The sequence below is a fragment of the Numenius arquata genome, chromosome 6 (genome assembly GCF_964106895.1).
Source record: "Numenius arquata chromosome 6, bNumArq3.hap1.1, whole genome shotgun sequence".
Taxonomy (NCBI): domain Eukaryota; kingdom Metazoa; phylum Chordata; class Aves; order Charadriiformes; family Scolopacidae; genus Numenius; species Numenius arquata.
Genome location: NC_133581.1, coordinates 63,774,149 through 63,798,137, shown reverse-complemented (window position 1 = coordinate 63,798,137; position 23,989 = coordinate 63,774,149). Strand labels below are relative to the sequence as shown.

At 39.2% G+C, this 23,989-nt stretch overlaps 1 protein-coding gene across 5 annotated transcripts in view; it reads right to left on the bottom strand.

The window, feature by feature from the left end:
• TTC8 (tetratricopeptide repeat domain 8) overlaps nucleotides 1-17,665 on the bottom strand; it is a 42,856-nt gene extending 25,191 nt beyond the window's left edge. For 2 of the 5 annotated variants that reach the window (XM_074148598.1, XM_074148600.1), the window contains exons 1-5: nucleotides 17,421-17,534; nucleotides 4,204-4,324; nucleotides 2,158-2,221; nucleotides 1,836-1,995; nucleotides 801-890 (exon numbers count right to left, since the gene is read on the bottom strand). In XM_074148598.1, the coding sequence (XP_074004699.1) occupies nucleotides 801-890; nucleotides 1,836-1,995; nucleotides 2,158-2,221; nucleotides 4,204-4,324; nucleotides 17,421-17,534 (549 nt within the window). Of the gene's footprint in view, nucleotides 1-800; nucleotides 891-1,835; nucleotides 1,996-2,157; nucleotides 2,222-4,203; nucleotides 4,325-9,204; nucleotides 9,235-17,420 lie in introns of all 5 variants that reach the window. The other 3 variants (XM_074148601.1, XM_074148602.1, XM_074148597.1) reach the window with 2 other exon arrangements.
• Nucleotides 17,666-23,989: the final 6,324 nt, after the last annotated feature.

Genomic DNA, 23,989 nt, shown 5'->3' with positions numbered 1-23,989 from the left:
CCAAATACAGCTCCTGAGAGTGTGTCTGATAGTCGTTTGATGCCTTGTGCAAAATAAGTTGTTGGTCTCAGCCCAACAGTTCAGGGTTTTTTTGTCAACCAAGTATGCAGAGAAAACATCTTCTATACAACCAACTGGTTGTGTTGGGGAAAGATTCAACTGAAAGGCCACAGAGTCATAAATCATGACACAGCTTTAAGGTCCCTTCCACTCATAGTTGAAACCCGTAAGTTGGGCCAGTAACCTGGAAAAAGATGTTCCACTGGCAGATAGTCTCAATTTCAACGGCTGTCAATCATAAGACCTTAACTTAAAATGAAGAAGAATTCTGATCAAAAAGATAAAATCTTTTATATAAAAAGTGTTAACTCACGCCATAAAATCAAAGGGAAAAATCTGAACATTTTTAGGCCAGAATTCCCATCTATTTGTACACAAAACTGCATTTCTGGACACTAAGCAGGGTTCTGCTGGTTTTTTTCCACCTGACTTTTTTTTTTTTTTTCATTTGCCCTTCATCACTCCAACAGGCACAGTTCAAAGTTATTTACCAATGGAACATTTTATTCTATACAAATGTTTTTCATAGGTTATACTTTTAGCATAACCTGTTCAGACATAAGTTCAATTTCAGGTCCGGTAACTGCTGTCAACAGATAAGTAAAGAGCATTTTTCTGAACTTTACATCTACAACACAGTTCATCATTGTTTGCATCCCAAATCCCATGTACAGTTACATTAGAATGATGCCAGAAAATAAAAAAAAGATATCACAATATTAACCAAAATAGTTACATACCTTTGCCAGTTTGGGTTTTTGAGCATATTTTGCTAAATTCAGTCGAGACAGATTTATGAAAGGGCCATCTGGATTTGTTATCATTGAAGCCTGAAGGGGAGAAAGAAGTTTTTAAGTAGGAAGATCCTCTACAATTATCTTCAAAAATTTCAAAATACTAGTCGTATACACAAAAACCCCACAACCAAACAAAGCATTTGTAGATGCACTGCTCTACCGTGCAGTACAGACTCCTCTTACTGAATTTCATCTTTTCTGGAAGCCAGGAATTTGCCCTACTCCCATACAGTCTCTGAAAGGGGTTGCATGAATTACTTTCTGGAACTACCCTTTTCTTCCCTCTCACCACTATTTCCATAATGTGCCTAAGTGTGTAGCTTGGACTAACTGTTAGATGGACTGAAGGCACTTGGGATACATAACAAAAAAATATTCAAGAAAGAATTACGAGGATCAGTTCATAACTGCGAGAGCGAGGACAGTGAAAAGATATCACGTTATGCCAATAATGGGATGTTAATTTTTATCACATATTCATGCCAGTTGCAGTTTATTGATTTATTTATTGGCAAATTTATTTAATTTGCCACTAGGACAGGATAAAACTAGCATAGTTTATTCTCCTTATCTTATGAACTGACAGAATCTTAGAGATTAGCAACTGTTTTGTAGTAAACTGGAAAACCCGGAGAAGGTTTCAACCTACTTAGGGTGAAATCGTGTCATAGTCTTTTCATGGCCTGCAGTGAATAAAAATGAGTTTCACAGAACTTGTGAATTTGGAATTTCTGTGAATTTTTGTGAATTTGTGAATTTATATATATTTTTTATATAAACAGACTAGCAAATTAACAAGTAACATTTTCAAACGCTACTTTGAGAACAATTTAAACAAAAAATTAAAAATGCTCACCTCCTTCAAACTTGAGTTTAGATGCAGCTTTTAAGTCAACTACGTCACTGTACCAGATGCTGTGACCATGAACGTCACCATACCAGATAGTGTGACCATCGTTCTGAGAACAAACAACTTACCGTTCCCATCCGGCCGTATCTCCCAGAAGCACTAGTGATTGGGCGAGCTGTGAGAGCTGTTCGAGGTGTTTTTATAGCCTGTTCCATAGTACTTGGCCGTCCGCTTTGCGTGCTGGGTCTCACAAATCCTGTAATGGGTCTTCCTGATTGAGTTACTGGCCTGAAGATGTTAAGCACATTATCCTTATGTTGAGTGGTATTTATTGATAGAGAATTTAAACACTTATATCTGAAGCATTTCATTTTCAGAAGATAAATTTAGGATTTGTTCATTTGTAACTAGTCACATTTTTAAAAAAAAAAATAAAAAAAAATACAATACCTAACAGCTGGGCTGGGGCCTCCACCCTGGCTCGTTCCAGGGAGTTTCAAAGATGTTCCCGGTCCTGTAAAATAAGAGCATTTCTCACTTCACATTGAGATACTACACCCTTGTCCAGGTTGAGAGGTTGGAAGAGACCTCTGGAGGTCATTTGGTCCAACCAGGCTCAAGCAGAGTCAGCTAAACCCAGTTTCCCAGGACCCTGTCTAGATGGTTGCCGAATATCTTTAAGGAGGGAGACCCCACAACCCCCCTGGGCAAACTGTGCCAGCGCTCAGTCACCCTCACAGTAAAAAAAAAGTGTTTCCTGATGTTCAGACAGAGCCTCCTGTGTTTTCAGTTTGTGCCCACTGCCTCTGGTCCTGTCACTGGGCACCACTGCAAAGACTGGCTCTTTCCTCTTTGCACCCTCCCTAGTGATATCTGTGCTTACCTTTTATATGAAAGTGTAACAGGAAAACACTTTGGATGTATAAAGAAAGTAAAATCAAGCTGTAGAAGAAAAATGTATTTTCTATGTGTCAGTGGACTGTTGTCTGGTTTGGTGACTACAACTGAAAAAGCAGGCAGATTAACTGGAAAGGGTTAAGAAGAGTTTCAAGACTCAACTCAAAAATTAAAAGATATACCTCAGAATGAGAAGACTGTTTAGGTTATCAAAGAAAAGATCACTGGATGACTTAATGAGGGTTTTAACTATTTACTTTGGAAATACCGCTCTGAAAATAAAGACTTCATATCGGGCATAAAATGTACACAAAGAAGGAACAGCTGGAGCTACAGTTGATAATTCCCACTGAAGATATGGCATACACTGATAAAAGCTAGAAAATTTAATAATTTACTAAAGACCGCAGGGGGTTATTTCTCTCTGGAAAGTTCTTTCTGCAAAACTACATACTAACTCAGGCACATCTAGTGGATTTGAAATACGAATAGCAAAGTCTTATCTCAACAATTCAGGAGAGTGCAGGCTACACTATCATAATGATTTTGTTTGGCTTTGAAATCTGTGACACGCTATCCAGAAAGTCACCATTTTTCAGTTTAAATATAGTATGAACGTACTTTCCCAGAACACCTTATTTCTCAATAATATTCATCAGATGATTTTTCTTAGCAGATGGTCTCTACTGCAGGGGGCGTAAAATCAAATAAAAGTCTAAATTATATTATTATGTTGTTTTAAGACAGATACATGTAATTAGATTATCATAATGTATAAACACAACTTGAGTACTGCTTGAGTAATCAGATAGATACACAATTGCCCACTTCTATCCAGATGAGAAAAGCTTTTAATGCTTCACATAGTAGTTCTGGCCTACGTCCAGTTCTTCCCTTGAACTCCTTGACATGGTGGGTGGTTGAGAGCCACATCCAATAAGATACATAAGAATTTCGATGTGGATTGCACAAAAGAAACAGAGAAAAATAGAAATAATGCCAAAAAGTAGTGGAAGACTACTAATTACTGACCTCTTAGAAGGGAACTGACGAAGCGAGCAAACAAGAAAAGAGCTGCAAACAAGAAACAATGACAGGGCTGAAGAGCTGCCCTGTGAAGGAAGAGAGGAAAAAGAGAAAAGCAGAAGAGAGAAAATCAGTTTAGAAAATGTTTGCAGGAAATGATACAAAAAGGTGATGTCAGATTTGGCTGGACTGTTGCCTACAGTACAGGCATGTGGATGAGATTCACAGTACATCAAGGACATATATTATTCTCTAGTTTCCCACAGTGCCTAAAGAAGCCAGACAGGAGTAAAAGAAATCAAGGCACTGATGGAAAAGAGCGAGTGAGTGCAGAGATGTAGAGGAAAAGCTGTCAAAACACTATTTGTCTGAATTACCGTCTGACAGGCCTAAGCACTACATCAAGACCATGTGATGGATCTCAACATCACCATGCAACCATAAAACTCTCCTTGTAGCAATAGCTAAAAGCCATATCAGGTAACCTCAGTATCTACTGTTTTATGCTAGATGACAATCCCGACCAAAAGAACTCTTGAGGCTTCAATGTATTAAAGCGAAAGTTGTTCTTACGTGCAACTTGAGCAATGGCATTTTCATCGAGGATCATCTCTGCAATTCCTTCTTCATCCATATCAATTTCATCCACATATACCATTTCCGTCAAAGCTCGTGTTTTCAGGCTCCAGGCAGCCTGAATGAGGATAAAGTAAAAAGTAAAATATCTTCAAAACACCAAGTAAATAATCTAATCAGCAGTTTTTCCACTTCACAGTTTTAATAGGCTTGAGTAAGATACCGAGTTAAACAGCTTGCCATATCCATCCATTTCCTAATGGAGGTGGACCAAGATTTTAGACAACTCTTTCGGAGAGGAACAACTATAGTTATCGAGTTTGGAGGACAGAACTTCATATCTCACGAAAATTTATGACTAATTTAAGTCTCAGGCTACTCTCTGAGATCTTGCGCTTTTGACAAAATCCCCAGCCAGCAGTGCTGTTCAAAACCCACCACTGACAGACACCTTATTTAAATTGGGATGGGAGAGGAAGGTAAACCACTGTAATGCGAAGTAATCCGCAGAGAAAGAAGGAAAATCTTTTAACCAGCAGTTAAGATACAGTACAGATAGTCTAAAACTCCTTTGTTCAAAGCATCAGCTGTAAAAAATGCATAAATGTATAGAATAAGCATCTCAGATTGTCAGATTATTGGAGTACTTGTTAGTGAACAGAACAGACAAATTACTACATTAAATGTCTTGGAGGATTATGTGAGCAATGTGGAAAGGCAAGCACAATTCTAGCCTATGTGACAAGCTTTGTGCAGACTGTAGAGACACCAAATCAATGGGGAAAATTAAAAATGATGGCAGCCGCACAGAAGTATCAACAAAATATGTGCAGGTCCAACCACTTTGATAACTTAATATGCCTGTAACGTACTCATAGAGCTGGCATGATAAAGGGAGCCACAAGACCAATTCCTGATCTTCCTTCAGATATTGAACAGATCATCATAAATTTTCCAGAGTAGAAATCACTGCCAAAACAATTAGATTTGTTTCTTTTCTGACAGGGGGTATAGCAGTCTGGTGGAAAAGCATGTTTAATATTTGCTAAGGAGACATTTCAAATTAGAAACAGACTGATGCTACCATAATAGAAATAAAGGTCAAACACATGGAAACATTTGTTCTTTAAATAAGAGGTAGCAGAAAATGTGGATCTCAGGCTTATTTAATAATTTAAGTAATCATTTAACTTCTCATTCATATTGTCTCAGACCATCCCTTCCTCTACACTTCCCTCATATTTCTATCCAACTTTATAACCGTCTCTCAGAAAGAAAGTATATCTAAAAATGTTGAAATATTTAGCTCTCCTTTTTAAAAGGGCTTTCTTCCCAGCAGAAGTAAAAGAGGAATTCAGCCAGCCAGTTTAACCATGATTAGAAACCTTTGTTCAAGTATGAAGAGAAAGGAACAGGGCAGGATGATCTGAATCTAGGCCAGACAGACATAATCCAGATCTGCTTTATTATCTTTTAGTTTCTTCTTATGCAGTAGGGTGACAACCTTTAATTAGCATTCAGATTTGCAGTTAGATGTTCAACACCCGTAACTTTCTCATTATTCTATAGAAGTATTTAGTTTGTTGAATTTTTAACACCTTGATTGTACACTGCTTTTTTCAAAGACATGTACGTCTGAAATCAACATAACCATGTCTACATTGGGAATATGCTGAAATTAGAGCTCTTAGTATAGCCAAACACAGGCTAATTTCCTAGCAGAGATAAGAAAAGCTGCCCATAGTAATGATATTTTCCTGCAAATTGAAAGCAGCAACTTCTCTACACCAATTGCCAAAACCGGGGCCAGTTCTTAACGTAGACACAAGTGTATCATCATGATTTTTACAATAACAAACATGAGATAATGTGTTTTTAAAAGCAACACGTCTCTCTGTCATTATTGCATAAATATCTGTCATGAAAAATAGATTCCTTAGGCTGCTCTTCCAGTCTTAGGTTTCTAATCTGAGGCTTCACAGCCAAAAAAAATATCAAATATCTCATATTATTCCTTAATTAAACATCAGTCTGTAGATTAGAGTACTGCCTGCAGCAATGCTTGTTACAGTGCTTCTAATCAAAACAGCAAGATTGAGAAAAATGCCAAATTTGTGACTTAAACTACAGAAAGATGACCTTTACCTTGGGAGATAAGAAGACAATTCAAAATTCCTAACTACTAGTTACAAGACCCATATGAAATGGAAGTACCATTTCTGTGCATGCACACCGTTATGCTGAATATGTGAAAAATCAAGGCGTGGGAAAAGGAATTAGAAACGAATACTGACACATAAATACAAAGAGAGATGTGGGAAAAAGATCTTTTTCCCAAAAGAATTAAATGAAATTTCTGACACCATTTCATTCATAAAAAAAATTCTACTTATTCATAAATAAGTCACATAAGACTTTATTAGAACTACAACATATGGCTATTGTCTTACTTTTTAAAAGAAAACTTGAGAGATGTACAGTTCTGTGTTAAAACAGACCCTTCCCAACAAATTTTGATTTTTTTTCATAAAGTAAAGGTGCCTTTTATCACAATTGGACCAGGACATAACACTCATGCAAGGTTCAAAGACTTTCTTAACAGCTCAGTAATTTCAACTTCCTATAAAGAATTTGTACCAGTAGTCCTGGTATTTTCTAGAGCTACTTTATCTTCATATGAAGCCTAGTTTCTGTGTTGCAGCTTTAGTTATCCAGAAAAATTTTAACAATCGTGTTCATAAGAAAGTACAGTTCACTCAGTGAAAACTTTTAAGGGTTTAATCTGAAACTAACGCACAAGAACTTCAGCTGAAAAACTTCAATTAAAATGAATAAAAGCCACACAAAGCTGGAAGAACCGCACTGACAATAGTGAGAGGAAGGCTCACTTATAATCACAAAAAGCCATAAAAATAAATGCACACATTTCTGAGTAACCACACGACAATATTACTTACACTTCGACTTAGCACAACTTTGTCCGTTTAAATTGGGGATGTTGGTGGATGAGAAGCTCAACATGAGCCGGCAATGTGCACTGGCAGCCCAGAAAGCCAACCAGATCCTCGGCTACATCAAGAGAAGTGTGGCCAGCAGGGAGAGGGGGGGGATTCTACCCCTCTACTCTGCGCTCGCGAGACCCCACCTGGAATACTGTGTCCAGCTTTGGAGCCCTCAACACAGGAAGGACATGGACCTGTTGGAACGGGTCCAGCGGAGGGCCACGAAGATGATCAGAGGGCTAGAGCACCTCGCCTATGAAGACAGGCTGAGAGAGCTGGGGTTGTTCAGCCTGGAGAAGAGAAGGCTCCAGGGAGACCTCATAGCAGCCTTCCAATAGCTGAAGGGAGCCTACAGGAGAGCCGGAGAGGGACTCTTTGTCAGGAAATGCAGTGACAGGACAAGGGGTAATGGTTTTAAATTGGAAGAGGAGAGATTTAGATTAGATACTAGGAAGAAATTCTTTACTGTAAGGGTAGTGAAGCACTGGAACAGGTTGCCCAGGGAAGTTGTGGATGCCCCATCCCTGGAGGTGTTCAAGGCCAGGCTGGATGGGGCTTTGAGCAACCTGCTCTAGTGGAGGTGTCCCTGCCCATGGCAGGGGGGTTGGAACTCGATGATCTTTAAGGTCCCTTCCAACTCTAACCATTCTAGGATTCTATGAAATTGTTGCCTCAGATTCCATTTATATTATCTGCTCTCGATTTGCAGGATCAATAATTTTATTTTGTGACAAGCAACACATCTGGCGTTTATGAAGATGACTTGCATTTTTATGTAAAGGGCACTTAAACAGTATGAACAAGAAAGGGACAGCTGATTTCAGACAACCCACGTATTCACAACATAATAACAGGTTTCGCTTGCTTAACTCAGAACCAGACCAGCACTTCATAATAACCAGACCAGCACTTTGTAATAACTAACAGTAATTGAAGAGGGAAGGAATATCTTAGATACCGTAAGTACAAACATGTGATATAGTATTTTTTAAGAAGACTAAACTCCAGAAAGAAAAGTGACAAAGTGTTTTTCACTTAGTTCCTGAGAACTAGTTTGTCACTGAATCAAGTATCTTCTTGTTTCTAAGAAGTCCAACAACCAAATGAATAAAAAAAAAAAAAAAAAAAAAGATAAAATCTAAATCTAAACGTATTTTCCGAATCTGGTAACGCACATTTCTAAGAAATGTTGGAGTTTCATTCTCCAACAATTCTTTCCATTATCATAAATTTTATTCCATACACAGTGAAAACCCCAGAACGCAACAACTACCTTGTGAAGCGCAATCTTTAAAGTCAAGAAGATACCTGGCAGTATTTCACTGAAACCATTTTGTAGGCAAACAACTTGCATGACTTCATTGGAATGTAACCGGAGACTTGTAAAATATGTTAGTGAGCTCTATTCAAAGACGCAATTTCACATTGCATTTAATCTCTTCTGACTGTGGGCTGCAGCCAAAAGATGCCATCACCCACACGTTGCTGTTCTTCCTTACTCTTAGTCTTCCACCACTTATGCAAAGCATCATCAAGACTACCAGACTCTACACAAGGTAGGCATTGGGAATGAGCTGTAGGAGCAGGAAGGTCATGGGTAACAGCCCACCCTTACACCACAGTAAATGAAACGTGAAAGGGATTCCTAAAAGCATAAACTGTTCTCTCTGTGAAATACACACTGGCCTTTTCCTAATCTCATCAGCATCTGAAGGTCATTCAGTTCCAGATAAAATGCAGTTTAGCTTTTAGAAGGCACTAAGCTACTGAACTGCTGAATAAACCTATAGGAATAAACTTATAAGAAATATATGTGAGAAATAAACTTCCATCAAATATAAAAGCTACCTATTTAAAATACCCCTTATCAAATGTACTCACCAATGATGAAAAACAATTTTATGCAATTAAGGATACAAAACAAGTATTATTCAGTGTATCAGAAATTCTTCCTCATGATTTTATCTAGTAAATGTATTTATTAAAAGAATTTTACCTGAAACACGCTGTATTCAGAATCAGGCTCCTGAAAAGAGAGGAAACAGAAACTGAGGAATGGAAACACCAGACAATATAAAGAACAAAAAATGGAATTATACTCTATAAGCACCTCATTTTGCACAAACATTTTCTCTCTGACACATATATCCAAATTTCCATTTTATTACATTATCTCAACTTACACACAATGGAGCGAATCAGCGTTTTACACAATGAAAGCAGGTTTGCAGTAAGTACGTTTTTCAGATACCTTTTGCTTTCTTGCTTTTGCCGGATCACATTGGTCAAATCTTAGAACAACATTACAGAAATATTAAATTGAAAAATGGTGTATTTAAAGAAAAAAAGAAAAGAAAAACTTGGAAGATGTAAGAAAATCTCTCAAAAAATAACCAGATTATGAGGCCTTTGGCTTTAGAATGCCTATGTAATTAAATCCATCTTTGTGCATTTTTGTTAGCTGCTGATGGTGATCCCACTGACATCACTGAAGTACATCAAAGAACATTTCTGCATATATTGAATTTTTTTTTGTACTTTTATGATGGAAATGATGTATTTATTGTATTCTGGACAGTAATGCCGTAAGTGGAATAAATGTCAAATTAATGGCTTATTACACCATCCAGTAAGCAAAATGAGAACTAAGAGATGAAGTTTACTACAAGCCAAAAAGCAGGAACTTGCATCTGCTTGAAACCTCGAGGTAAAACTGAGTAAATACTAACAACAGAAATTGTAGGTTTATCATCTTTTATTGTGTAATTATCATGTTTATACAATATTTAAACAATCCTTCATTGCTTCTGCTGCTCACTTCCAGGGACCGGGGAGGAATTTTTCCTCTCCAATGTATTACTTATCTTTAGGGGGAAAGACAAGGAAGGTGGGAGATGGATGTTACTTTCTCTAAATCACTATTAGTCTTCTAATAGTCTAGTCTCTTCTTCTGTAGAGTCAGATCATTTCTGCTTCTACAGGCAGTGGAAAATTTCTTATGTATCTCGCCTTGTGTAAATCTATCACAGTTAAGCCAGCTCTATTAGACTGAATATAGAATTTTAGAGTAATTCAGACTAGAAAGGAACTTCAGGAGGTCTCTAGTCCAAAGGCCCACTCAAAGCAAGGTCAGCTGAGGTTGCTCAGAGTTTTGCCCAGGTGGGCCTTAACACAAGACATGGTCTACTTCTTTTAACTTGAGCATTTTTACTCAGTACATTCCATGACAGCAGGGACCTGGAAGACTGGTGATGCCCTCACATCTTCTTTCCGTAGTGTAATGGAATTTCTGGGGCCTTTTAAGCTTCACATTTGGAATCACAAACTTGTTCACCAGTGTTAGAATGCATAATACAGCTTATAAATCGAGTATTCTGGGGAACTAAACATTAATTGAGGGATTAATCTCAGCTGTCTGTGACATACCTGGACTTCACTAAGGCACTGAAACTGCCTTTATATTTTAGATATATGATTAAATGAAATCCAGTTCCTTTTAATATGTTCTTTTATTTATAGTATTCATCTTCCAAAAAATAAACTGTTCTAGCTTTCAAAGTAATAAAAAAAAGTACACTGAGATATTTCAGCTTGCGTTTTATTCACCCCATTGTGTCCGAGTGTTACACCACATACGGTGTACTAGAAAATGGTTTAAGAGCAGTAGGTGATCCTCCATACCATTACGTGGTACAGTAACTAATGAGGACAAGATTAGGAATATTACATCAACACTAACTCCAGAATGCCTTGATGTTACAGATGTGTATCTTACCTGAGGCACTGTTCATTAGATTAGAAAAGAATTTAAAAATAAAACAAATTTGCTTATGTAGGAGCATACCTATTACTAAAGAATCCAGAAATGGCATCCCCTATCACTTCGGAAAAAAGCAGTGTTGACCAATAATAGTTACTAAAAACATTGCTCTCTCATAATAGTAGGTGACAGTACGCGTTGTTCATACACCTCAATATATTGTTTCAGCTTTTGACAAGCAGTAACTCAAGACTTTAAATAACCCTCAAGCAGGTGACAGAAACCTCTCAATAAACACAAGTCTGGAACAGCAAAAACTAACCTTAAAATATAATACATTTTAACGTAGGTGGATCCAGCAGTTGCTATTCATGCAAGTAATCCACTGGAACTAGATTCCGAATAAAGATTTCTTTGAGAGGATTAACAAGTAGTGTTGCCCTGTAAGCTTGTATCTCAAAACAAAAGGTCAAATTTATTCTTCATTTACACATATAAAGCTCCTTTGAAATTAATAAGATTGTAAAAGCAGCAAAGGAAGGACTTAACCCAGATCTCTAAATCCACTGAGGGCATTTTAAAATTAAAGTTAATGTGTAAAGTCAGCTTATTTGAAGACCAAAAATATTTAGAAAAATTAAGTCTTCTGATGCTTACAGCCTTGAAGAGGGAATGAACCAAGATTACATACCTTATATTCTAATAAAGCTTCATTCTACAATGAATTCCAGGCGAGTATGATTTACTACATTTAGAATATTAAAACTAGTATATTCTGAAAATGCTCTTCCAATGATTAAGACCAGAAACACAGAAAAAACATCGCCCAGGAACAATGACTTCACTGTACGTATCACTAATTTTTATGCATAAACTTATTAATTACAGTCTCTTGAACCAATAACTGATTTTGGTTGAAGACACTTTTACAAATCAAGTTCCATGTCCATAAACATATCTGTGATAACTTTATTATGACCTCACAAAAACCAGTATGCAAGTAACAGTAGCTGAAAGTTCACCGTAGGAGAAAAAAGGATGAATAACAAAAGCAAATCCTCATAGCAGACCATTAATCAAGTTAAAGGCAGGGCATCCACTGTTTTTCTATTAATTACATTAGGCAGTATTTTTTTTTTTTGGTATTGTTAAACTACAGCAGGCCTCATACTTCGGTGCCGGTTATTGCCTTGAATCTGACATATGGAACACAAAGAAGAGTAATCAGATTAGGTAACTAATCAGGATGATCAACAGAGACAGCCCTGGATTGTATTTCCTCTAGGTCATGCTATTACTATAAACATAGAAGACAACGCCTGTTTGCTTACAATAGGAAATAACTAAACTGAACATTGGTGCTTTATGTGTTTGTATGCCCAAATGACAGTCATAGATAACATAGCTTGTATCTATCCCAAGATAAGATTGTCAGCACAGAAGTAAAATCCATCAATAAAATTTATATATCTAATTCTTAAATGAAGAAATGCACAGAACATTTTATAGAAGAAAATATTTCAGTCTTCCATAAAATCTAACTCAATAGTAGCTAATTATTCTTCTATCAAAAAGTTCAGCATGTTTTATTCATTAAGAACTCCTCAGGAAAACATAATTGATTTTAAAATGTTTTGATTTCGTTGACGTGTTCTTTGAGAATTTGAGTTTTAATAAAGACATAGAATTTGATACTGGTACGTAAGAAAATTCCTGATGCATGCCCAGTTGGCTAAAAGGTCAACACCATACCTTATAAACCTCCTAGGGCTTACCGCACCTGGTGACAGAGTTCAAAGAGAGTTCTACGCCAAATAAGATAGCTTCTAAATGTACTAAATGTGTGTACATATAACTATTAATGGGATCACCAATAAATTTATTTTTGAGAGCTTCAAATAATCTTTTACCATGTTCTTGAAGAAGAAATTCTTAAAAAATTATACTCGTGATGAAAACATTCTAAATAAACTATAAGTACAGGGAATGGTAAATTAAGAGATACATCAAGAATACAAAATTTCTTATCACATTTATAAGTGTGCCTGGCAAAAATGCCTACTTCCAAGGCTAGAGTAAAAGCTGATTTCAGCTGCCCACAGTTTTGTGACAGCGTTGTGGATGCAATGGAGCGGGAGTGGTGCTATCATTTAGCAGACCAGCTCACAGCTGGGAAAAAAATGGCCAGGCCTTCAGACAAGCAAAGTTGCCTCTTTCAGGCATGAAAACACTCTACTATGCACTGTTAGTCTTTTCCTTTACTTATTTGTTGTTAGGTTACATGTCTTAGAAGGAATGCGGCAAGTTGCCTGAGTATGACAAGGTTCTGACCTGTAACAGTCACGGTTTAACTCAACCATTCCTGAGCATCTCTTTAAAGGACACCATCTCCTGTGGCTCAGTTTATATCATCTCCTAACGCATGCCGTTCACAGAAGTGAATCCCTGACCGGTGACCGAGGCTGCTGTTCTTACAAGATCCTTCTTTCCCTGGCTGCAGCGGTTGGGAGGCACATGCTGAGCAGGATATGGGACAAGAGGATGAGAACAGATGGTACGGTGATTACAGCAGCTGAGTAGTCCCTTGTGCTGCACAGCAGCTCGCTTAATCCAAACTTTCTGCGAGTGTTGTCATTTGTCCCTTTGCTTTCCTGGTGCCCAGCATGACATATCTTGGGCCTGATCTGCAGAAGTGCTCCTGGTAAGGGTTCGACTCTTAAATATTTTATGATTGCTATGTGTTTGTTAAGCATAATAAACCCCACATATTGGGTTAGGTTCCCAAAATGATACATACTTAATTTTAGATATTTCTCCAGGTTATACTAAAATACAACTAATGCAATTCACACAGATGGAAGACAGCACCATTTTCTGGTAGGTGGACGAAGAAGACAGAAATAAAGCTGGACCAAAATATTCAGGAACTACTGATTTCAGTAACACACCACCTTCAAAAGTAACACAGATTTCAGAAATCAACAGTCAATCTGCATGAGAATGGTCTTGGATCCTTAATTAACTTAAAAAATAAAAGTTATCTTAGGTCATTTTTCTAGTATGCAGAACTACAGCAACTTCACTGATATGCTCCCATTAGAATAAATACAGAATAATGTAAAGTAGCATTAGACTAGGTATGCCCGGAGAATGAAGTCATACACAGCACTTATTTGAGTTCTAGTTACCTCAGTGTCTGGCCTTGGAGTTCAGTATCTGTCAAAGGTTTTATAAAAATAAAGATTCTATTAAATGCAAAGTATACATACTGCAACACATAAACGTGATTTGTTTTTTCATTCTGTTGTATTAAGTAGGTTCAAAATAGTTTGTAAGGTTTCAACTACACACAAAACACATTCTTGAGGCACATTACTGTTCCCTTTATCCTACACCTGAAGTCCAGCAGGACAAATGTCACAGACTGGTACCTGAAAGCAGCAAGTGTTAGAAAGTAATGAGCTGGAAGGGCACCAGCGTAGCCAGGGAAAAGACCTGCAAGGCTTTACAAATGAGAAGCAGAATAATAAAATACAGGCTTACCTGGACAGATAACAAGTAAATATTAAGATTTTGTGTTGATTACAATAAAAAGTGTAAAATCTAAAACACCATGAGCACAGGTGACTGAAGAAGAGAAATGCCATTCCATGTTTAGTTTGCCATGAATGTCAAAGCTATATTTTAACTAGATAATTAGAAAATGTTTTACTTGAAACCTCAAGTGTAAGATTGTGTATGTTGAATTGTTTTGAGTTTGGTTCAAGTCTCACACTTAGAAGCTATTTAACCTGGTTTCTCCAACCTGCTCTACCAAAATAAACCACTGGTACAAATAATGCTGCACCTTCTCCCATCAGGAGCGGAGTCCCTCTCTGTCTGGACTAACCGAGAGGAATGATGGAAGAAAGCTGTGCAGCCATTACATTCTACACCATGAAGTACAGCATACTCCATGATGCTGAAGAAACAAGCTGAATTGGCACTTAATAACCACCTCTCCAGTTATTTTATTTTTTAAAAAGTCTCCAAACTGTTACTCCACTCACATAAAGTACTTATATAGAGTAAAACCCACTTGCTGGTGTTTACAAACCTACAATGTGCTTTACTCAAACGCTGCTCTATGAAATATCTTTTCAGAGAAAGACTGAAACATCATTCCATTTACTTTTAAAATGTTAAAGAGGAAGACTGATATTTTCCAAGCTAAAGTAGATATATTTTTAAATATTTTTAGAAGTCATTAATTCCTGCTTAAAAAGAGCTCTTAATAAGGACTCCTCAAAAAGGTTATATGGAGCAAGAGCCAAACTAACCATATTTCAAGTCTGCCTCTACGGAAAGCCAAGACATTTCTCTTCCATCTAAACTTTCAGGTAGGTTTGAAATGTGCTGCTGCTGAAGAGTACCTTTTTCACATAAAACTGTGAACAGGAATATAGTTCTGAAATGAACCCACTGAAGTTATAAAGTCCAGACCTTTGCAGGCAACCATGACCTGGAAGCCTTTTCAAAACACTGATGAAACTTAATCTTAAAACTCAGAGACTTCATATAGGACCTCTTCTAAGAGCTTATGATTTGATGTAGTATAGACACCATTCATATCCCCATCCTCCACTGTTTCTCAGAGCATAGTTATCTTAAATGTTTTCATTCTTTCATTCTTATACAAGACAAAGCTTATAGGGTGGTGTGAACATCTCAAAGATTAAACTAAGCCATCAACTTTATACAGTATTTGGAAAACCTCTCATATTGCTGGTATGCAAGAACCTGGTTCTCTAAGAACGTGCAGCTTTATCTAAGAAAACAATTTAATTTATCTACTTAAATGTTTGCAGCATGTGTGATCAATATTTGGAAGAAAGAAGGAAAACTAAATGAGATCTACATCCTCTCATCACTGTTTTGTTGTTTTCCTCCTAAACACTTTTCCCAGCCTTGCGAAGCTTCTGTCAGTTGCAGATGTCTTCAACAAGTTCCCCAGTGCTACTGGAAACTGCCCAGCACAAGTTTGGAGTTGCCAGGTGTATGTAACAAAACAATTTGTTATTTGAACTTCAGCACACAGTAGAAATGCAATTGTCTTTATACTTCCACGGTGGGATCGTAGATTGGAAAACATTTTACTAATTAAAAAAAATATAAATTAATAGCAACAGAAGCGCTATGATCTTTATGACTTCTACTGTTATTAACTGCACTGGCTCAACAGCTTCTCCCACAAATCAAACTTCTATATGCAAAGTTTACATATATCAAGACCCAATAGTGTAAATACACATAAATGACGCAGGACTTGCACAGAACTAATACTCAAACCCATTTAGTGCTCCAGATCAATTTTCTTGGAATGCCTTCTCCAATAAAAATTTTTCTTCTGATGGCTCCTTCTTGGTGCCTTACAGTATATAACATAAATAAAAGCATCTTTTAAATATCTATCCTAAACCAGTTTAAACAATTACTGCATTTTACATTTACACAATTGTATGACTCTGCAGCTTTCTTTAAAGACTTTTCCTTTGTGATGAAAAGAACTACCTTCAAGATTCTTAAAATACGTAGCTACAGAATGCTTTGAGAGACCTATTAATTTACTGTAAAATATTTATGATGAAGACAAAGTCCGTTCAATTACTGTTTTCCAAATATGGCAGTAAAAATGTTTACATGCATACAACTATTAATCCAGAAATGTTTTCAAATCTTTCCTTCCTACAGAAGGGTGCGAAACATGTAGGTATCGAACAACACACGCCCAACATCTACAGAGACTTTGCAGCTGGAGAAAGAGCAAAGAGAGAGGAATGGAAACGTGTTCTGTCCCACGGTAATGCTCGTATGTGAAATGAGCTGAAACGGGTATCTCTTAGCCTGATGAGATTTAGTCCATAGAGCAGACACCTGAACATCTGTGTAAAATCAACCTCCTTAAGCATAACTGATTGTTAGTCTTGGCTTTTCTTCCTTTTAACTCCGCAAAATCTTGAGTTAACAGTCTTGCTGTGGGGAGTCCCGAGACCCCACTAGTGTCAGGGTTTCACCCCCGGCAGCACACCGTGCCTGTTGCACTCCCCTCCCTTTACCGGGCTGGGGCTGGGCCGGCAGGGGCACCACCGGGGCGACCCCGAGGAGGAGCCGGCAGCCCCGCACTCACCGCCTGCGCTTTCAGCAGAGGTTTAGGGAGCTCGGTGGGCGAGAAGGCGCTGCCCGGCCCTTCTCCTCCTCCTCCTCCTCCTCCTCCTCTCCGCGGAGCACGGCGCGGCCCAGCCCGGCCGCCTAACGGGGGGTCGCGGCGGGCCTCTCCAGCGGCTGCAACAGGTAGTGAGGGAGCCCTGCTCGGGCGGCCGGGCCGCTGAGGAAGCGGAGACGCGGCCCGCTGCCGACCGACACCACCACCGACACCGCCTCCCACCCCGGCCGCCCGGCCCGGCCCCCGCTACCTGCTCGCCGGGCGGCCTCTCCAGCAGCTGCGAGCAGAGATCCGCGCATTGCCGGAACTTCCTCCGCCTGAAGTAGCTCCAGGCCTGGAACAGCGGCTCCGGCTCCAGCCCCATCCCGCCGGCGGTACCGCCGCAGCGGTTCCGGCCGGGTCCCCCGGCGCCTCCCGGCCCGCTGTCTGCCGAGCGGGGCCCGGAGGGGAGCGGGGGCGGCCGAGCTGCGGCCGCGGAAGCGGCAGGCCCCGCCTCGGCCTGGCGGGGCCTGCGCGCCGCGCCGGGAGGCCCCGGGGGAGGCGGGCGGCGGCTGCGGGCGGCTCCGCGGGGTCCCGGGGATCCGCGGCCCCGCTGCTGGGCCGAGCCCACCCTGCAGGAGCCTCTCGTGGGCCGATACCCTGATGACTGAAAGCAGAGTTTGGTCTGTAATATTTCGATTAACCCCGCTATTTTTAACCATGTCCTATCACTTGCTGTCCTATTATCAAGAGCCATTCCGGATTGGAATATATGCCTGAACAAGAAGAATACAGTCCTTTAATCCTCATTTGGATAAAATGTCCTTTAGAGCCATGGGAGTCCTGGTTGAGAAAAGTACGGGTTGCCGTGAACGGCACTGTGTTCAGTCTTGCAGACTCCATTAGTTCCTTTAGCTCATTAGTTCTTGCAGAGAAACAATAAGACCGAGATATTTAGAAATAATGAAAAAAAAAAAAAGCTGGCATACAACTACTCTTACGTTGTATGTATTGTAAGATGCTGATTGCAACCATCAGCCCAAGGGAGACAAAATCTCTAGGGATGCTTGGAGGAATAAGTGACTTTGTGATGTGAAAATCTCTGATGGATGAGCACCAACAAGACAGCTGAAATCATGTCATTGGCATTTTAACAGATCATTCTGGTTTTCCTGCTTCTGTCTCAACTATCAGTTTGTCCAAGATCCAGGGGCTACAGGTGTGGCTTCTGTGAGAAGCTGCTAGAAGCTTCCCCCGTGGCTGATAGAGCCCGTGTTCCTCCACTTTTGTGTACATTTATAAGATGAACTGTTTTAAAATTATTTATATGCTTGCTGTTACCACGTTAGGTAATTCAGCGCATCCAGGCTGCTACTTTTTTATAGAAGGTAATGTGAATAGCACTGCTAGTTTGTAGAGATGCGTTGTGAGGTGAGTACGTAAGTTCCAAAGTTGTTGGTTAAAATGCCAAACTGGTGTTAGCTGGTTCACTGGAGACAAGTAATGCCAGAACATTTTATACTTGCTGTTTTCAAAAGGCAGGTGGGGTTTTTTTGTGAAAAGCCCACCACATCAGTTCAACACACCATTTATCTGCACTGGAAAACAGAGGAGACCAATACCTCCTAAACGTTATTGATTCCAACACTACCGTCTTAAAAACCTCATAATTAAAGTGCTACATGTAATTTCTTCTTTGTGAACCCCTATTTTAAGCCTTAATATCTTAATGACTACTTTCAGACTACAAAGTAAATGAAACGTCTAAGGATGCTGAGAATGTTTGATCACAACAGTCTTTTTAATGGTTTCCATTTTGAGATAGTGAATCAAACCGAAACACAATGAAGCAGTGATTGGGGGCAGAAACGATGGATTAAGGTTTCCAAGTACTCTGTCAGCCTGGGAGCTGTGCATTCAGGTGAGCAAGTAGTGGATTAGTCATAGATACCATTGACAACTCTGTGCTCTGGCTCGCCTGAGGGTGTTTGGCTTGACAAGGAACCAGTGTTTTCTGTTTCCTGGAGAAAAGAATGGATGTTCAAGGTGACTTGGCTTTCCAGCAGAAAGCAGTGGAGACCTAGAAAGAGGCATGAAGCTGTGTGCTTTATATGGGGGAAGAACCTGGGAGTTCCTCCGATGAAAGCTGATGACTTTTCGGAAGAAAAAAAATGAGATGAGGCTCTGTGACTAGAAACCAATGGGAATAAATAGTGAGTCATGTGAGCTGCCAGTATTTGCTCCCTGGTCATGAAAGCAAGAAAAATAGTGAGCATTTCAAATAGCTGTCTTGGGAGGAGAGGTGGAAAACGAATGCTTTTCATATAAAAGAACTGCTGTATATTTAATCAGTAATACACATATTACTGGACTTCAGCCATAGTTCTATTGCACCAAGGTTCTATCTATAACAAGAACAGTCACAGCCTTCCAGAGTTAGCCTGTGAGATACTGCCATAGAGCTTCTCAGCAAAAGAAAGGGAAAGATGGTCCTGGAGCAATTTTGATTGGTTATACTGTTGGGAAAGGTGTTTATTGCACTTAGTGATCGGGCTGAAGTAATGTTGTCCTATGGTAGCAATTAGATGAAGATGGATCTTCAGCTTTTTTACAATGAGGAGATTTTACAGTGTTAAGAATAACGGGAAATTCTTTTTCCTTCTTTTCAAGCTGTAATGTGCAAGGGGGTTTTGCTGTCTGTTTGGCTGCAGATATGAGATGGAGTATTTTTCAGTTTCTGCATGATGGTATGCATCTAATTCAAATGTATGAAGGTAGAAAGTGTTGCCCTGGTGAGCCTAATTCATCCACCCATGACAATGTGAACACTCAGAACTAAAACCATAAAGTAAAACCCTGTACCTTAGATCAAAGTTCAAAGAAAGATGAATCTAATAATTTGTCAGCAATACTTATATGAGGAAGAGCCTTTGGTTATTTCTTTTATATAGCTCCAAATGTAAAGCAACTGTGATTCTGGAAATTTAGCTTTTATCAGACCGTTTACTTTCATGGTCTACCTGCCAGCATGTAGAATAGAAACACACTGTCAGTCTCCTCCTGCTTCCAGATCACATCGCAGTTTTGTCTGTGTTCCAGAAGCTACGCAAGGTGCATTGAACATCTCACTGATAAGTGCTCCAGACAGACAAGTTTGTATAAGGGTAGGAAAAGGGAAGATGGACAGAGAAAGGTGTGCCCACCCCAGTGGTGGTGGGTACAGTGTAAGTCCCTGCTTATGTGTTGCTTCTCTGTGTGCACTATTCAGAGGATGAATATAGACCTGATAATATCTATGTTCCTTCTCCATAAAATCTTAGAGAACATTAATTCTCTGAACTGTGGCACTGTTTTATTGTTGGATACAGCTGTCTAAAAGTACGTCCTGATCCTGGAGCTACGTTGCAAAGAAGACTCAATCCAATATTGACAGATTTCTGTAGGACCAGAGCACTTAGACATAAAATTACACGAGTCAACCTGTCCCACCTTTCAAGTAAAGCCAGTCCCCTGGTGCAGATGCTATTTGCATCCCTGGAGTCCACTCCTACCTCAGTAGCAGGCATAAAAATGCATTCTGTCTGTCACAGCCTGCTGGTGCTACCAGGCGAGGCCAAATCCCCAAGCGTGCTGCTGGTGTGCTTTCTTGGCACGCTTGTGTCCTGGCCTGTCTCTGGTATTGGCACACAGATCATCCTACGCGTTATCATTTCTGAAGTCTTTTCCACTGAGGATGCTGGCTTTCACTTCCTGCGTAGGGGAGTGTTCTGAGCTTTCCAATATGGGGACTTTTATTTATCCTGTTTAATAAAATCCACAAATTTGAAACTTTTAACCAGTCTAGTACTTCCCCCAAATAATAACCTCTGTGGGTGGCCACATTCCACTTCTCTAACTTATTAAAATCCTGGAATAAGATACAAAAAGTCCCTGTGTCTTTGTGTGCTTTATAGAGCCCTGTATGGCAGACCCCCTCCAGCATGAAAGCTAAACAGCCAGGAATTAGATTCAGGAGCAGACTACCTTCAGGGCAAGAAAAAACGTAATCCATTGCAGCTGAAGTTAGGTGACTACAAAATTGGGAGAAGTTTCATACCTGTTCAACTGAGCAACTCACCCTATCCCTCTGCCTATGATATTTATTTCCAAATAAATCTGGATCTGAATACTTATTTCTGGTGTGTGTAGAGGCACTCTTGCACACGTGTGTAATTCTCAAACACGGCATAGAAGCCAGGTGGGTAGTCCAGTAAGTATTTCTAATACTCGCTACCCACTTTCTGGGACAGTGACAACAGGATTTTGGAACCCAGTACATGGTAACTAGTACATTAAGGAATATGTCAAATAACACTACATAGGAAAACTGTACTTGCAGAAATACAGAAATCCTTGAAAGCATATGTAAACTCCCTGGATGACTTAGGATATAAACAAATCCTGATCATGGTTTAGGACTAACCGTAGGACTGGTTGATAGCGCTGCTTAATTATCCTATGGCATATGGGAAATAGAGGGGAAATTGGATTGACAGAGGGTAAAAAAGGCGCTGACAAAAAGAGCTGCTATAGCTCTGGCTGTCCTTTCCTGGACTCTGAGTTTCAGTCTTCCCAAACTAATACTGAGATGAGTAATGGGAAGAGACTATAGAGGAATTTTCAAATGAACGTTGATGTTACCACACGTCTACCTGCAGATTGCCTCAGCTAGAGACGTCTGGCTTGCCTTTGAACAAGAGTTGGCATTATGAAAGATGACATGCAAAAAGGGCTCACTCTAATGATTCAGATACGTTTGATGTTGGAAGAATTGAGAGCAGCAGAGCGTGGAGCGAGTTTTGTTTTGTGTGCTTTGAATGAACAGGACTACAGATCCAGCCATGCCAAGTGCCTGCTTTTGGGAAGGCACATAGTTGTGGCAGAAGAGCACAAAGAGGAAGTTCCCTCTTCATATGCTGTTTTCAGCAAGGACCCTGCCATCTGATGTTGAGTTTACATAATATTTGCTTGTAGAACCCATTTCTTACTGACTGTAGAAAATTAGGAGAGGTCATGCAAATGAAATTGCATTAAGAGCAGAGTTTTGTGCTGAGGCTTAGATTCAGCATCAGGGAAAGTAATTTGTATAACAGCTGCAGGTTTCATTCTGTGACCAGCCAAGACAACAATATGCATCAATAGGAACTATTGCTATCATAAGTAAGAATACTGCTCTTCTTGCTGATCATACATGATATCTTAACCCTGGTTACCATGGTCGAGCTGAAAAGGGATCATCCAGCAGTTGGTAACAGAATTTAGGTGGCCATACCGTTCAGGTCCCAAGCCATTAACCTTCATGTGAATTTAGGTTTGGCCTGTTCTATTTACGCGTGGACTGAATGCGATCTTTGTGATCAGATCCACACCTCCTTCAGTGTACAGGATGAACAGCATGTTTTTCAAGTGAGATTGTTACCTTCCTTCTTTTTATCTTTGGTGTTTCATATGAGGCACTATTTCTTGTTTGATGCAGATGCTCTGTGTGCTGCGCTGAATATAGATTGGTGTTCATCACACTAGCAGGAATCAATACAGCTATAAAAAAAACCACCAGTGGCCTATGAAAAAGGCTGGTATATTATTTCCATTTAAAGACAGGTTGCAAAAAATTGCAAAGGATCCACTGATGACTGGATGCTCAGCTTAAAAAAACTGGGCTTGACTCTTTCTTTTCAAGTTTAGATCCGCTGGACTAGCACACTTATTTGCAATGGGTCCTCCATATTGAAGCAGGAACCCTGGTAATAATACCAAGTTATCAGTCATATCTGAAAAGCTTTATAGGTTTGCTCATATGTATATATATATATACACACACATTATAAATATGAAAGCAGTGGAGAGAGAATATAGATCTTTGCATACTCAGTCTACTGTATTAATTACAAAGCCATTCCAGCATCATCATTTGTTATATACCTGTTAGTTGCCACAAAAAATTATGTAGGTGCCCTACAAATTTACTTTCTTGCTTTTAGGAGTGTTAGTCTGTTTTGTTATTAATTTAACATTTTTTGAGCAAAAACATGGGAAAAGGATCTGTTTTCCTACTGTGAAGAGTGGTTATTTTATAGAGGCTTGTGCACACTAAGTTACACTAAAAAGTTGTATCATGTAGCAGTCTCTTGCCCATATTTTCTTTTAAAATTGAAATCACTTAAAATGAAGTATTTGCTGTCCTTAAAGTAGGCTTACTTTACTTCAGTCTGCAGACTGTCTTAGTGCAGTATGACTGTAGGGAACCAACCTACAGAACACAGTATGTAAATCAGGGAATGATTTAAGTTGGAAGGGATCTCTGGAAGCTGTCTAATGCAACCTCCTGCTCAAAACAGGGTTAAATTCAAAGTTGGATGAGGTTTGCTCAGGGCCTTGTCCAGCTGAGATTAGAGAATCTCTGAGGACAGGGAATCCACAACCTCTTTGGGCCACCTGTTCCAGTCCCTGACCAATCTGTTGCAGTGCTTAGTCAAATCTGATAGTGTGGAGCCATACAATGAAATTAATTAATTCAAGGTTTGCATTCTCCTGCTGGATTAATAGTGCTGTGCTATTTTTTAAGTTTGTCAGCATTATGAGAGTTAATACTGTTACTTTTTAAAAATGTTTAAATATTTTATTTCCTTCAGTTTTTCTGAATATTTATATTATCACTGGTAAATGATGTCAAATTCGATAAACCTGCATTATTGTATGTTGATTCTATGTAGTGACTTACGATTAAGCTCTTTCATGATTCCTTTTGACAGCTAAGCTTTTTGAGAGCTTTTGCAAAGTCAGTACTGTGCATATTTTGAA